The 15,817-nt window shown below is 41.1% G+C and overlaps 2 protein-coding genes across 8 annotated transcripts in view; one reads left to right on the forward strand and one right to left on the reverse strand.

The window, feature by feature from the left end:
• mcf2lb (mcf.2 cell line derived transforming sequence-like b) overlaps positions 1-5,265 on the forward strand; it is a 19,458-nt gene extending 14,193 nt beyond the window's left edge. For 3 of the 4 annotated variants that reach the window (XM_060875700.1, XM_060875702.1, XM_060875699.1), the window contains exons 20-31: positions 371-463; positions 660-785; positions 911-1,132; positions 1,396-1,488; positions 1,584-1,662; positions 1,816-1,861; positions 2,622-2,731; positions 2,827-2,892; positions 3,154-3,228; positions 3,542-3,651; positions 3,740-3,812; positions 4,880-5,265. In XM_060875700.1, coding sequence (XP_060731683.1) covers positions 371-463; positions 660-785; positions 911-1,132; positions 1,396-1,488; positions 1,584-1,662; positions 1,816-1,861; positions 2,622-2,731; positions 2,827-2,892; positions 3,154-3,228; positions 3,542-3,651; positions 3,740-3,808 — 1,089 coding nt within the window. In that variant the 3' untranslated portion in view covers positions 3,809-3,812; positions 4,880-5,265. The remainder of the gene's footprint in view (positions 1-370; positions 464-659; positions 786-910; positions 1,133-1,395; positions 1,489-1,583; positions 1,663-1,815; positions 1,862-2,621; positions 2,732-2,826; positions 2,893-3,153; positions 3,229-3,541; positions 3,652-3,739; positions 3,813-4,879) is intronic. The other variant, XM_060875703.1, reaches the window with a different exon arrangement.
• Positions 5,266-5,466: 201 nt separating this feature from the next.
• On the reverse strand, positions 5,467-14,130 carry phf11 (PHD finger protein 11). 4 transcript variants are annotated; one of them, XM_060875707.1, is made up of 14 exons: positions 13,708-14,130; positions 13,224-13,328; positions 12,587-12,720; positions 12,440-12,480; positions 12,227-12,321; positions 10,035-10,092; positions 9,860-9,930; positions 9,496-9,521; positions 9,376-9,392; positions 8,045-8,079; positions 7,830-7,920; positions 7,246-7,740; positions 6,413-6,484; positions 5,467-6,331 (listed from the first exon to the last, which is right to left on the reverse strand). In XM_060875707.1, the coding sequence occupies exons 1-14, from the start codon at positions 13,834-13,836 to the stop codon at positions 6,243-6,245; spliced, it is 1,458 nt and encodes a 485-aa protein (XP_060731690.1). In that variant the 5' UTR covers positions 13,837-14,130; the 3' UTR covers positions 5,467-6,242. The 4 variants fall into 4 exon arrangements, with proteins under 4 accessions (XP_060731690.1, XP_060731689.1, XP_060731688.1 ...); XM_060875706.1 differs by having other exon boundaries at positions 8,045-8,082; XM_060875705.1 differs by having other exon boundaries at positions 9,496-9,524.
• Between the last annotated feature and the right edge of the window lie 1,687 nt (positions 14,131-15,817).

Raw genomic sequence — 15,817 nt, forward strand, 5'->3', positions numbered from 1 at the left:
CGTGGCCTAATGGTTAGAGAGTCTGACTCCTAACCCTAAGGTTGTGGGTTCAAGTCTCGGGCCGGCAATTCCACGACTGAGGTGCCCTTGAGCAAGACACCGAACCCCCCCAACTGCTCCCTGGGCGCCGCAGCATAACTGGCTGCCCACTGCTCTGGGTGTGTGTGTTCACGGTGTGTGTGTGTGTTCACTGCTGTGTGTGCACTTTGGATGGGTTAAATGCAGAGAACGAATTCTGAGTATGGGTCACCGTACTTAGCCGTATGTCACGTCACTTTCACTTTCCACTTTCACTTTCACACAAACACACACATATGCACACGCACACACACACGGACACGCACCTGCTGAATCTGATATCTGCTAACAGGAATGTCAGAAGAAACTGGAGCACAAACTGGGGTTGGACTCTTACCTACTGAAGCCTGTTCAGAGAATTACTAAATACCAGCTCCTACTGAAGGTACATTAAAGCACATTTATTTCTGTGCATTAGTCAAAATAAAGTGTTTACTGAAGCCGGGTGGAAAATAAAAGTCTAGAGATTAATAAAAGTCTAGTATTTGTGAAAAGAAATCCATGGCATTTTCTGTTGAGAAAGTTCTGCTCCTGTTAGTATCTGAGCTGGTTGGACTCTATGACACTGTGTCTGTTGACAGGAGATGATTAAGTACAGTAAAGGCTGCGATGGTGTGGTGGAGCTGCAGGCGGCTCTCTCGTCTTTACTGGGCATTCTGAAGGCTGTCAACGATTCAATGCACCTTATCGCAATCAACGGATATGAGGTGAGACGTGGAGAAGTTTCACAGACACCAACACTCACATTCACTGTAACTCTACATCATCCGATACTCTACTGAACCAATTCAGATTCAGACTGATGACGATATTTACGTTTCACACACGGCAGGGTAACCTAGGCGACCTGGGCCGCCTGCTGATGCAGGGTTCGTTCAGCGTGTGGGCCGAACATAAGCGTGGCCATGTGAAGATGATGGATCTGGCGCGTTTCAAGCCCATGCAGAGGCACCTGTTCCTCCATGAGAAAGCTCTGCTCTTCTGTAAGAAGCGTGAGGAAAATGGCGAAGGCTATGAAAAAGCACCATCCTACAGCTTCAAACAGGAGCTGAGTGTGAGTGTGCATGACAGGAAGTCAGGAAGGAAGTCTGTGAAGCAGTTTCCTGTGTCTTGTGTTGTGCAGTGAGTCTGTAAAGGTGTTCTTCTGGTCTTCACACTGCAGAATATATATTTTGTTCGAAACCGTTTAATATAATATCAGAGATTCAAATTACTTATCAGTGAGTGGACTTGTGTACTGTGATTCCTTGGATTCTTGTAAGTCAATCGACCACATGAATCCTTTTTTTTTTTTTTTTTTTTTTTTTTTTTTTATAGATGAGAGCAATTGGAATCACAGAACATGCCAAAGGAGACCATAAAAAATTCGAGATCTGGTTGAGTTCCAGAGACGAGGTGTACACCGTTCAGGTGCCTTTTTTGTTCGATGTATATCACGATATCACTGTTCTTTTTGTGTGCGACAATGTTAAAGACAGATTATATTTTTCCTCTTTGTTATACAGGCGCCATCCGAAGAGATTAAGACAACCTGGGTGAGAGAAATCCGGAAACTTCTAACAGGACAACTAGAGGCCTGCAGGGGTATTAAAATTATTAGTCCTATGAGCTCAGTCTTGTGTGTGAGGCTTATTTTCAGAAAGGGTCAGATATATAAAATACGTCTGAACTGAAATTGCATGTTCCCAGAATCGGTACACAAACGGTTTAATTAAAGAGCCTTACTTTGTCTTACAGAAGCAAGCCAGCAGAGACCGACTGCAGAAGACAATTCACTCGAAAGGTGAATAAATACACACGCTGATAACACAACTAAGTACACAACCTGAAACACAACTATGTTTCAGTGCCAGTTAAATGTATTTTGGACGGACGGAATCAAAATTGCTTCGTTAAATAAATGTCATGCCCCTACTGGACAATGTTCAAATTACACCCTAGGGTAAATGTGCCAGTGATAGGAAGCACTCACTCTCTCACGCATTTTCTACCACTTATCTGAACTACCTCGGGTCACGGGGAGCCTGTGCCTATCTCAGGCGTCATCGGGCATCAAGGCAGGATACACCCTGGACGGAGTGCCAACCCATCGCAGGGCACTCACACACACTCTCATTCACTCACGCAATCACACACTACGGACAATTTTCCAGAGATGCCAATCAAGCTACCATGCATGTCTTTGGACCGCGGGAGGAAACCGGAGTACCCGGAGGAAACCCCCGAGGCACGGGGAGAACATGCAAACTCCACACACACAAGGTGGAGGCGGGAATCGAACCCCCAACCCTGGAGGTGTGAGGCGAACGTGCTAACCACTAAGCCACCGTGACCCTGATAGGATGCATATTTTGAAAAAATAAAAACTAAAATAATAATAATAAAATTAATTATCTTATAAATTCTTCATTCTTCTGGGATCCAGTGGTTTTCCAACACTGGGACCACTGGGCAGAAATATACCATGTAATAGGGCATAAACTTTGACAGTGTACATACTGTAGAATTGACCTAACATTACTGTATTAATCTTGAACGTGCAGACCAGCGAGAGATGGACTGAGTAATGGAGAGGTGGAGAAACAGAGGACAGAAGAGGAAGGAGGCAATGAACCCAACAGCCTAGTTGACAAAAAAACAGACAGAGCCAGAAGTGAGTACAAATATAACAAGAGAACAAAATGAAGTGTTTGACTTCATGACGATCCTCCTTTCATTTGTCGTCTGTTTTTCTTCCGTGGACGGCAGGTTCGTTCTCCGGCTCTGACAACAAACCCAAGCGACAAGATATCAAAAGTGACCCGACACCTTTAGGTACCAGATACAAAAAACACACACACACACACACACACACGATTCTCTGAACATCTCAGCACAAGACGGATAAAACTAATGTATTTAATTCCGTTTTTTTTTTCATGAGTGCTCTGTTCTTCATCAGAACTGTACCGGTGTGTGTTATGTATTTAAACCGGATCCCGACGGGTGACGATACTTTAATAATTAAAGAGGAATTAAACAGCAGCATGTGTGCTTTACATGTAATGCAAATCTTATTGGTCATTCTCCTCTCAGAAACAGGGTCACACCCCCATTTAAGTGGAGTCAGGTGGTTAAGTACATCGAGCCTGTTTCAGAATCGTAGGAAAGGTACTTGTATACTGTACATTCACAAGCTTTTAGGGCTGGTACTGGGAAAGCATGGGGTTTTAGGTTGGTATGTATATACTGTATAGTGTGTGTCGCTCAGAGCTTTTCTCCACTTTAATGTTGTCACTGACTCAGCACTTGTGCATGCTCTGTCTGCTACGTGGGCTACGTGACACGTGATCTGGTCTCTGACTTCCACAGTAATGTTAATGTTACCTACCGTCATGCTCCGCAATCTGTGTCTTCCTCTTTCACTTCCATTTCTTCTCCTTTTTTTGTTTCTAAATGCCTTTTTTATATTTGTATATGTCAGGATGGATTAAAAGCTCTGTCTCAATGGATCCCTCTTTGGGGCACGATGGGTATTTTGTCCCTGAAGATCGGGTGACCTCTGAGCCAGAGGAGGAACAAGACAATAAACTTGTACGTAAATTTGTTGTAAACGTGTTTGAGAATGAGAGCTTTCATAACTGAAGGTTTGTTTTTTTTGCCTCTGTTTCCTGTATTTTAGGACGGTGCGAGTGTGAGTGCAGTAGATGAAGATCCCAAAGCAACAGAATCACAGGAAGGACAACCATAAAAAGGTGATAAGTAAAAGACACATGAGCGTTAAATCCTGTTCTGTTGGATATACTTACATGGTTTAATGGTTTATATCCAGTTCCAGTTCCATAGTCTAACAGTGAGCTGGTCCTGCTTTGCTGCTTTTATAGCCTTTATGTATTTGGGAAGGTTTTTAGGAAGGTTGTGGGGATTTGACTTCATTCATTAGTGAAGTCGTGGCCTAAGGTTGTGGGTTCGAGTCTCGGGCCGGCAATACCGTGACTGAGGTGCCCTTGAGCAAGGCACCGAACCCCCCCCAACTGCTCCCCGGGTGCCGCAGCATAAATGGCTGCCCACTGCTCCGGGTGTGTGTTCATGGTGTGTGTGTGTTCACTGCTGTGTGTGTGTGCACTTTGGAAGGGTTAAATGCAGAGAACGAATTCTGAGTATGTGTCACCGTACTTAGCCGCATGTCACGTCACTTAATGTGTGGTGAAAAGGCCTGGTATGGACTCAGTGCTCAAATTCATCCCAACGGTGTTCAGCAGTGTTGAAGGCCACTTGAGTTCTTCCACACCAAGGCAAACCTTGTCCAAAAAAAAAGTCTGGATCAATACAACAACCGATAACAAAAAAAAAAACAGATGAAAACTTTGTTCAGTTTCTCACCTCAGTCTTCAGCCATGATTCAAAAATGCCAATGAGAAATAAAATAAGATTAAATTTCTCCACCAGTCATATACAGTATTTATAATACAGTAAACACATACAGAAGTTCTTCCCAATCCATATTATTACTCTCTGAGCTCCCATTACATAGAACGGGGGGCATAGAAGCCTTTATTATCACCACATGTACATTACAGCACAGTGGAATTCTTTTCTTCACATAGCCCAACTGAGGAGGTTGGGGTCAGAGTGCAGGGGCAGCTATGATACAGCACCCCTGGAACAGGGAGGGTTGAGGGACTTGCTCAAGGGCCCAGCAGTGGCAGCTTGGCTGTGCTGGGCCTTGAACCCCGATCCTCCGATCAACAACCCAGAGCCTTAACCAGTCGAGCTCCCATCACACCTTGTACCTAAAAAAATTTCTCTTGTATTTTTACAGATTTAAGTGAGCTTCTGTCCTCGAGACCACGTCTGGAAACGTACCTGCTGTTCTTCAACTTTTCCTCCTTCATACAATACAGCACAAAATGTCAAACACTTCTACGTGTTTCTGTGTTCGTAGCCCTTTAAAGAAAGTACATTTCCAGTGTCGAGGTGTTATGGTGGTTAAGTCTAACGCTCCTCACATTAAGCAAGTGTCAGCTTTGTCTTTGCATGAGTACAACCTTAACCTCCATGTATAATTAGCATATCATATATGCAAATATTGTTTTATGGCTGTGCCTGTGCTTCTAATGTAAAGTCTGTATTTCTGTCATAGAATTATGTCCATGTAGACGTACGTACGTATGTGTGTATAAAATAAAACTGTCACTACGTTCTGTATGTGATTTTACTCTGAGTTACACGAGCCTTGTCGGTGGCGTCTCCTCTGCTGGGTTGATGCGATGGTAAACAGGTACAAAAAGGGAATACCTTGTCTTTGGACACGCTGATTAACCTTAAATTATTTATCACTGCCATCATAATTCAAGATAAATAAATAAAAAAAAAATGCGAAGGTGATTTTTTTCTTTAAGAAACCACAGACGAATTTTAATGTACAGCATTCTGAACTTAACACGAGTTTATACAGAGTATTGATTTAAGCTTGAGATACAAAAAAAAACATATATAATAAACATTCATTCATTCATTCATTTTCTACCGCTTATCCGAACTACCTCGGGTCACAGGGAGCCTGTGCCTCAGGCGTCATCGGGCATCAAGGCAGGACACACCCTGGACGGAGTGCCAACCCTTCGTAGGGCACACACACTCTCATTCACTCACACACTACGGACAATTTTCCAGAGATGCCAATTAACCTACAATGCATGTCTTTGGACCGGGGGAGGAAACCGGAGTACCCGGAGGAAACCCCCGAGGCATGGGGAGAACATGCAAACTCCACACACACAAGGCGGAGGCGGGAATCGAACCCCCAACCCTGGAGGTGTGAGGCGAATGTGCTAACCTGATGACATGTGCTATATGTCATCAAAGTGACTCAAAATTACTCCTAAATTGCACCTTTACCCTGAATTTGTTCCCCTAGCTGTTTGGGCAAATGATCTTTTATGGAGTTTTTGGCCTGTTGTTAATAATCATCCTTCTGTATGTCACACATCATAACGTTACCATATATTTACCAACCCATCTCAGGGCACACACACACTCTCATTCACTCACCCCCCAACCCTGGAGGTGTGAGGCGAACGTTCTAACCACTACGCCACCGTGCCCCCATATAATAAACAAATATAGAAAAACAGACTGTAGATAGAGGATAGGAAGTTGTTAACAAATTGATTAAAAAAGCGTTAATTAAACCGATTCTCGTCGAGCACGGCCTTGGCGTCCCTTAACGCCTGTCTCTTTCTCTTCAGCTGTCTTTCTTGATCTTCGAAGTCTGCGAAAGATTTGATCTGCATTAAATAATCTGTTAAGAGTTAGACAGATATTCATGATTTAAAAACTGTGCACAGCAAACCTTGCTCCATTTGTCTGAATATATCAGGGAGCCTTCCAGATGCCTCCAGGATCCTGAGAGAGACGGCGTGATCTGTGGAGTCACAGTAACAACAGTCATACTGTCTGAGGCGCTGACACGAATAGCACTGCGTCATTAGATTCATTTTAGAACTGTGAGGCTGGAGAGCCAAAGGGCCTTTTTACACCCGGTCACTTCACGTGTTTTCTCTGATCCAATATCTATCTGATTTGTTAAAACTGTTCCATTTACATTAGACCACATAAACGCGTCTCGGCGAATCGGATATCGATCCGATCTTTCTACTCCCGCCCAAAATGCTAATATATTTGACCTCATTTCCGGGGTAACTGTAATGGAACACGCTTTGGTGTGTGTGGTTTTCAGAATGCGATCAAAAAGAAGACGTAAAAACTGGTTACGACGTTTATGCTACAAAAAACAGCGTTTACTGTTTGCTGCGTTTTCGCTGGCAGCAGCAGCGCGTTTTAAGACCCGACGAGACGCCTGTGTGAAAGATCACCTGAGTGACGTACTTCTGTTTGGGAGGAGTATAGAGCTGACGTATGTGGCTTGAACAACCACATTCATTTACACCTGTCCAGTTTCATCTGAAACCCAGACCACCTCCTGAAGGGGTTTGTACCGTCGGATTTATATCCGTCTCCAAAACGTTTCAGAGGGCATTTAGACCTGGTCTTTTTACCATCGGGTAGATATCAGATCACAGAAAACACGAAGTGACCAGGTGTAAAAAGCCCCATAGAGTAGCCAGTGTTACTATATTGTAAAAAAGACATGATCTGTTAAAAGGTCCTATGATCTGTTCTCACCCTGTTGTGTGGCGTGCTGATTCTTCACCTTCTCAGCCAAGCTAGAGAGCTGTCGTGTGAGCTGTGTGAATATGGCCTTCGTGCAGCCCACCTCGTTACATCTCCTCCAGAAGAGAGCGGCAGCTGAGTCCGAAACGCCCACGTCGCCTACGGGGTCAGGGATCTGACTGCACCCTCCTGGAGATGTAAGGTCTAGTGGACGATCGTGAGGGCGCTTTGAGTGAGATCCTGGTGTCTCATCATGGAAGCTCATTTGTAAAGGAGGTTCATTCCGAGATGCACAACGTTCAATTTTCACTGAAACTTCTTTATTCAAGATTTCTTTCAAGATTTCGAGTGGAGGGGAGTCTGGAGATGGACTGGTAGGCAAATGTGGGTTTGGTGAAACGATGATGTCGTCTGCTGAGGCACAGAAAGACTTATCCATCTTACTCAAACCAGTGTCTGCTGGGCTTGGTGGAGAGGAGCACAAGGGTTCTGGGCTGTTCTCTGTAACTTTAGATCATTCATAATTTCATCACACTTGTTTAGAACCGATGCAACCAAAAACAATATTATAAGCAGACTTGTGAACGTAGAAGCACCTGATTCAACAGAAGTTCCTGAATCTGTAATAACGGTGAATGGAACATTGTCTTCGTGGTACAATTCTATCAGGCACTTGGACACTAAAACCTGAGTGAGAGCAAGAGAAATGAAAGACCTGTTAAAACCAAAGCACACAGAACGTGGATCGCATGAAAGACGATGCTAAAAGTTGTGTGCGGATTCTTCTAGTCTGGTCTGTGCAGGTACTCACCGAATCTCTGTTCATGTCGTCATCAGCAAAAGTAACTACTGCACAAAAAGGGAAAGTGCATGACTGTCACATTTGGTCCTCTGAGTACGCACTGAAATGAGCAGTTTTCTAATACATGCAACATGCTTTATTTTTCTAGCTGAATCTGAATACTGTCTGAATACTGCAAATCATTCATATATACAACTCATTATTTTATTTATTTCTCCTGAGTGTGTGGAAATTAACATTTACAGCATTTAGCAGACGCCCTTATCCAGAGCGACTTACGTTTTTATTTCTTTTTTATACATCTGAGCATTAAGGGCCTTGCTCAGGGGCCAGCAGTGGGAACATGGTGGACGTAAGAATCAAACTCACAACCTTCTGATTGGTAGCCCAACACCTTAACCACTAGGCTACCACGTCCCTTTACATAGTATAAATAAACTAAGGCAAACTTCGACCTGATTGATTCTACTGTTGAGATCACAAACCCTTATCCAGTGTTTTGTGATCAAAATCACATCTTTATACTAGTTCACTAAGTGACTTAGAGGTCAAAAAAAAAATTGACCAGTAATTATAACTTGCTGGCATTAATTAATGAATATTAACAATAATAATTAAAAAAAATATAGCAGACACAAACCCAAAAATAAATGTTATTTATGCTGCTCTTTTATAACATAGCTGTAAGGAGGAAGGAAGATTTTGTTATAATATTAATAATAATTATTATATTATACTATAATCCTTATTGTTAACATTAGATATTATTAATTCATTCATTCATTCATTCATTCATTCATTCATCTTCTACCGCTTATCCGAACTACCTCGGGTCACGGGGAGCCTGTGCCTATCTCAGGTGTCATCGGGCATCAAGGCAGGATACACCCTGGATGGAGTGCCAACCCATCGCAGGGCACACACACACACACTCTCATTCACTCACACAATCACACACTACGGACAATTTTCCAGAGATGCCAATCAACCTACCATGCATGTCTTTGGACCGGGGGAGGAAACCGGAGTACCCGGAGGAAACCCCCGAGGCACGGGGAGAACATGCAAACTCCACACACAAAAGGCGGAGACGGGAATCGAACCCCCAACCCTGGAGGTGTGAGGCAAACGTGCTAACCACTAAGCCACCGTGCCCCCGTTAGATATTATTATATATTCTATATGTCATCAAAGTGACTCAAAATTACTCCTAAATTGCACCTTTACCCTGAATTTGTTCCCCTAGCTGTTTGGGCAAATGATCTTTTATGGAGTTTTTGGCCTGTTGTTAATAATCATCCTTCTGTATGTCACACATCATAACGTTACCATATATTTACCTTTTCTGTGCTGCTTGCTGTGAATAAAATGATAAGATTCCAAGTTTATATTTCAATTCAATTCCCAAAAGCAAAAATCTCTAAAAAAATGATAAAGTATGTTTTAGTCATGATGCCTACCTTCTGTGTTCAGAGTCGAGCGCCGGCTGCTGTGGAGATTAAAAGATCGACTCGTGTGATACGGCTTTGTTTAAGCGTTAGACGTATGAATATGTTCATATATATATATAACCTTAGTGTAACTCTCTATAACCCTCTGTAACTCACACAGCAAGAGGAGTTTCATGTTAACCCCTGTAAGAAATTACAGGTTGTATGCAATTCGTCCTGCGTTCTAACTGACTCCGATGAACCCAAAGTACTTGTGTTTTGTCACTGCTACGCTGGAATAAACTTCTTCTTCATTAAGATCTTCGCCTCTCATCCATTTATTTTCTTACACAGCTATTGATGCTGCTACAATGGAAAACGGACACTTATGTACCTTATTCTTATCTGGAGGTGTGTTGTCCTCAAAGTCTGATTCTATTGGTGCACAATCCATATCAGTTTCATCTGAAGGAAATAAAACAGGGGATTTGTTGAAACTTTTAATTATTAACGCAATCATCACACAATCTGCATCAGCAGGACACATTAAAAGTGCGAGTGCAAATTACCGGAGTCAGAATAGACTTCGTTATAGCTCCTTTTCCTTCTCCGTAACATCTCATTTTCCTAACAGCAAAAAACAAACCTCGATAAATATTGGAATTATTTCATCACTTAAAACATTCAGAGTCTCGACATTTAGTTACCTTCAGAGTCTCAGAGACACTCTGTAATAAACAGATAATACAATAATGAAATCTCAATAATAACAAACAGATTTAGTTTGGTTAAAAATCACTGCATTGACCAGTAAAACCAGGTCAGGAACATGACCTATTTCATCATGTCAGCTGAACATGAGGTTTGAGGCCTCCAACATGCTTGAATTAAGGATTTTTTATGCAATCTTATGCCAGGGATCAATAAACTTTCCAACCAGCTGAGCAATCATTCTAGCTATTTTGTTAGCAATGAATTAATATAATCATGCTTAATATTATTAATATTACATTTCAAGCGTTTAATAACTAGCCAATGTGGTTAGTAGTTTTTAAGACTATTTAATGAATACTTGTCTGGAACAGTTAGCATGAGCATCCTGTAAAACTGCTCAGCTATTTGTGGCAGCACTAAACCATGTTAGAAGGCTGCTGATGGTCCTGAGCAGACTATCTGATCTCTGATGGTCTGAGGTCTGCTGCTGATGGTCCTGAGCAGACTATCTGATCTCTGATGGTCTGAGGTCTGCTGCTGATGGTCCTGAGCAGACTATCTGATCTCTGATGGTCTGAGGTCTGCTGCTGATGGTCCTGAGCAGACTATCTGATCTCTGATGGTCTGAGGTCTGCTGCTGATGGTCCTGAGCTGATCTCCGACTGGCTGATCTCTGGTCTGAGCTCAGAGACCTTTCACTGGTATTGAGAATCACATCTCTAGTACAGATCTATCAAGACTCTAAACTCTACTGTAACAGTTACTTGTGTTCTGGACTGGTGTTGATATGACGTGTGATGCAGACCAATCGTCCCTGAGGACAAACTATGTGAAAGTCCCAGATAGGAAGCAGGGGTGAAATTTACGTAATAGAAGAATGATTTGACGTAAACCTCAAACTGACAGATTCAAACGTTGAGTTCGGAAACTCTTACTCAGTGTCTCGATCACATCTTAACATCACACCCTCATATTAGGTCACTATTTATTTTAGAATGTGACTTATCTAGTTCAAACATTTGTTTGTTTGATTTACCCACAATGCTTTTCACCTGCTGACAGAGAGAGCAGTGTATGAATTTATGTCCTCTATCTATCTATCTATCTATCTATCTATCTATCTATCTATCTATCTATCTATCTATCTATCCATCCATCCATCCATCCATCCATCCTAACCTGGGCAGTCATTTGGCAATCTCTGATTTTATATATATATATATATATATATTATCAATTATTTTCATCTTATCTAAGTGTAATTATTAAATGGACAATGTGAGATAGAGTTTATGAAGTCGCTCGAGATCTCAGACTAATATAAAGTTCACACATTATCCATTAGTAGAATTTATTTATCTTCTAAAGTTACTAGTGTTAAAGGTGCGGTACATGATGTTTGAAAGCCAATGTTGACATTTGAAATCACCAAACACAATGAGTAATACTACGGTAATACAGATGTGTTTTTGTAGTACTGTGTGTTGTACCGTGAAAGGTTTAGCTCCGTTTCACACGGAAGACGTTCAGTTCTCTCCAGCGCTGGAAAGCTGATCCTATATTAACACGGGTTATACTTCTTACCTTATCGTAAGCATTTTTTCGCTTTTTGTTTTTATCCTCCATGTCAATGTTTCAATGGCTTTCTGCTAATGTCACACATGCGCACTGAACACTCTCTCTGCAGCATATTGACAAGACACGCCCCTTTCTGCTCATTGGCTACACGTTTGTTTTGTTTGTCGGCCCGACTCAGTTTTCTGAAGCATTTCTCAAACAACGTGCACCGCACCTTTAAATGAAAAGCCCTTGTATAACATTGCACAAGTATTCTTTTTGTTTGTCTTCTTTTTTCCACATGTAAGCTCTGTATGCTTTCTGAATGGCAGAAAATGGCAATGGAATTTCAAACACTGAGATGACTTTACTGAGATCAGACTGAATCCTGAGTCTGACCAACAAATCTCTATGTAAAGGGGGACAGAAGTGTAATACTACGTAAATTAAACAAATTATAAGCGTTTAAGTTATTAAGTTATTGTTTAACCTCAGATCCTCTGTGATTGTTGTCCTTTGAGCTTTTAGCGTCAGAAGAAGAAGGTAATGATTCAGCATCTTTTTCTTTTCCATCTCTATTATTTTCTGATCATAAAAAAGACACAACAACAAATCATGAGACACCTTCATATACTGACTGTAAAGATGAGTAAAGTCATTATTCCATTATATATATAATAAAAAAAAAACACAAGTCACTTACCAACATTGCAGGTATCTGGATTATGCTTTGCACAATATAACCTAAAATAAATAAAGATTTTCTCTCTATATATATTTATATATATCATAAAAGTAAATCAATATATTGTTCCAGTGAACCAACATTATGAGATTGCTGGTTTCTTACCTGAAGAGTCCACTCTTTGTGTCCTCCACATGTACGGCCTGAGCCTTGTGGGCACAGGGGAAATGGTATGAGCGCTTACAGGATCGAACTTCACACCCAGCTGTAGCTCCAGTCTTACTACAGAAGTGGCATTTCTGGGAATAGAGTAAGAACATCATCTATACATTATAATAGACATCCATTTAGAATTTATCTACACTTTGGGGTCACTTTATTAGGTACACTTACTGTATAAGTCACATATACTGTATGTAAGCTGTGGTTTTTAAACAAAAGGTAGCTAACGCAGATCATTTCTATACATTATATTCTGATACTAAGTTCTATACTGAACTAAACTGATAATGAATGAAATCTTTGACACTTTGTGTGGGTCTGTGTGTGTGTGTGTGTGGGGGGGGGGACGGGACATAGTAGCTTAGCGGTTAAGGTGGCACTACTGATCGGAAGGTCGTGAGTTCAAATCCCAGGGCCACCAAGCTGTCACTCCTGGGCCCCTGAGCAAGGCCCTTAACCCTCAATTGCTTAGCTGTATAAAGGTAAGTCACTCTGGGTAAGAGCGTCTGCCAAATGCCGTAAATGTAAATTGTAAATGTAAATGTGTGTGTGTGTGTGTGAGAGAGAGAGAGAGACGTACTAATTTTCTTCCTCTTCGTGCCTCATTTTCCACATCATCCACATCAAAGCCAAACAAGTCATCGTAGGTGGGAGAATTTTTACAGTAGATTCCAGATGCATACAGCTGAAAGACGCAAAAACACAACAGATAAAAGATCATACTCTAAATCATACAAATACACACAAGTATTTCTGTAAAAGAAAACAAGGCACTATCTAACACACTGCGTAACCGTGTAATATCGGCTTCTGTGTAAAATATATATAGTGCGGGGTTTTATTTTCAGGGGCTCCTATTGATTAATAAATGCCAAGCCAACCATCACCTGGGCACCTCAGGGTTGCCTGGTGTTTAAGGATCAAGCTTTACTGTCATTCCAGAACACAGAAGAAGATAAAAATAAGCACTGAGGTCGCAGTGACAAGTGAGACAAGTGAGACAAGTGAGCTTTGATCTAAATGATGTATTAAAAGTTTACAGAAGGATATTGATGTGAACTTACCAGGCAGTTCTGGTGGGCAGCAGTGCCATGTTTACAGGACAGGGGGCCTGTGATATCTGTCTCATCTGCTCTCTTACACAGACAACACAGCAGATCTGATGATGAACGTCTCTGATGTTCTGGTTGCATTGTAACAAAGTAACGCACTGAACACACCGGATACAAACCGCTTCGCTTTCAACACAACACACTGAACACAGTAAATCTCTGAACTGAAGTTAGCTTTCGTTTCCTTCTTTTCTCCTCCTCCTCAACACACTGACGCCTCCTACAACATGACCACAACAGTCTGCTAGTAGAAAAGTCACAAAGCACTTAAGCGTATCGATAATGATAAAAAAAAGCGTTTGTTTTTGTTCTAACAGCGAAAGTTAATAAGCGTTTATAACCATATCAAAGCTTAAGAATGTCTCTGGGTTGCCAAGTCTGCGTAACAAACCCGCTGTCCAATCACAAACACGCACCGCCCACTGCGTAAAGCTGAGGCTCTATACTTATGTTGAACGTTAGTTTCATTTTAAAATTAGTAATAAATTAATATTATTTATTTTATATATATTAAATGTATTCATTCCTGTTCATTAAGTGGTTTTGGTTTGTTAGTTAGGGCTATAGGACTGTGTCCAGTCTGTCAGTCCATATTATTATTATTATTATTATTATTATTATTATTATTATTATTATTATTAATGTTGTTATTGTTATTATTATGATGATTTTTTAAATGTTATTATTATTATTATTATTATTAGTAGTAGTAGTAGTAGATCATCATCATTATAATAATTCATTCATTCATCTTCTACCGCTTATCCGAACTACCTCGGGTCATGGGGAGGCTGTGCCTATCTCAGGCGTCATCGGGCATCAAGGCAGGATACACCCTGGACGGAGTGCCAACCCATCGCAGGGTACACACACACTCATTCACACACACACTCACACACTACGGACAATTTTCCAGAGATGCCAATCAACCTACCATGCATGTCTTTGGACCGGGGGAGGAAACCGGAGTACCCGGAGGAAACCCCCGAGGCACGGGGAGAACATGTAAACTCCACACACACAAGGTGGAGGCGGGAATCGAACCCTCAACCCTGGAGGTGTGAGGCGAACGTGCTAACCACTAAGCCACCGTGCCCCCAATAAAAAAAAAAATAAATAAATAAAAAAAATAAAAAAATAATAATAATAATACATTATATATTGTGTGTTTTTAAGGCCTAATGCACTTACCAATCTGATTTAATTAGCTTCCCAGTATACTGTCTAACAAGTCTAACAAGACTGTCCTGAAACCCAGATGTACTGTAGTAACAGCTTACTGAGGAAAGCATACATGTCCTCATGTGGTGACAGATGAATATAGTTATTATAAAAAACTCTCTCTCCCTCTCTCTGTCTCTCTCTCTCTGTTGTTCTCTCTCTCCCTCTCTCTGTCTCTCTCTCTCTCTGTTGTTCTCTCTCTCTCTCTCTCTCTCTCTCTCTCTCTCTCTCTCTCTCTCTCTCTCTCTCTCTGAGAAACGTTTTGTTTGGTAACACAACACCACGGCTGAGATGATGACTAAAAAATTAAATAACAGATATATCGAGCTTATCTTGATTCTACACACTGTACTCGGTGCAAACAAAGTCAGTTTACAAAAATAAGTGAAGAAAATAACAGTAATATGTACATTTGAACTAGGCATAACACATAAGTAGAAAACAAATAAGTGCTAGAAAGCATCAATGCTGTTAGGATATAATACAAATGAACAGAACTGCCAACAGTGTCTATATATTTCTATTTTTTTGTCCATAAAAGTCCACAATAATCTTGTTTAGGACATTTATTTTCAGTTAACTATCTAGTTTGGATGGCAAAAAATTTAAATATAATTTGCTGACTTTTTTATTAACTAGTAGGAGCGTTAATTCACCATACGAAGCAAATGTGCAGAAGAGACAACAAGAACAAGAAGATACGAGGCACGGATTGTTCGAGAAGAACCTCTGAGTGATTCACTGTGATATAGATTAGATAAAAATGAAACTGTACGGATTATTGGATCAATGAACGGATAAATAAAGACGATACGCTCCATAAAGTGACGATGAAAAATAC

This window comes from Tachysurus vachellii, chromosome 8, assembly GCF_030014155.1.
Source record: "Tachysurus vachellii isolate PV-2020 chromosome 8, HZAU_Pvac_v1, whole genome shotgun sequence".
Lineage (NCBI taxonomy): Eukaryota > Metazoa > Chordata > Actinopteri > Siluriformes > Bagridae > Tachysurus > Tachysurus vachellii.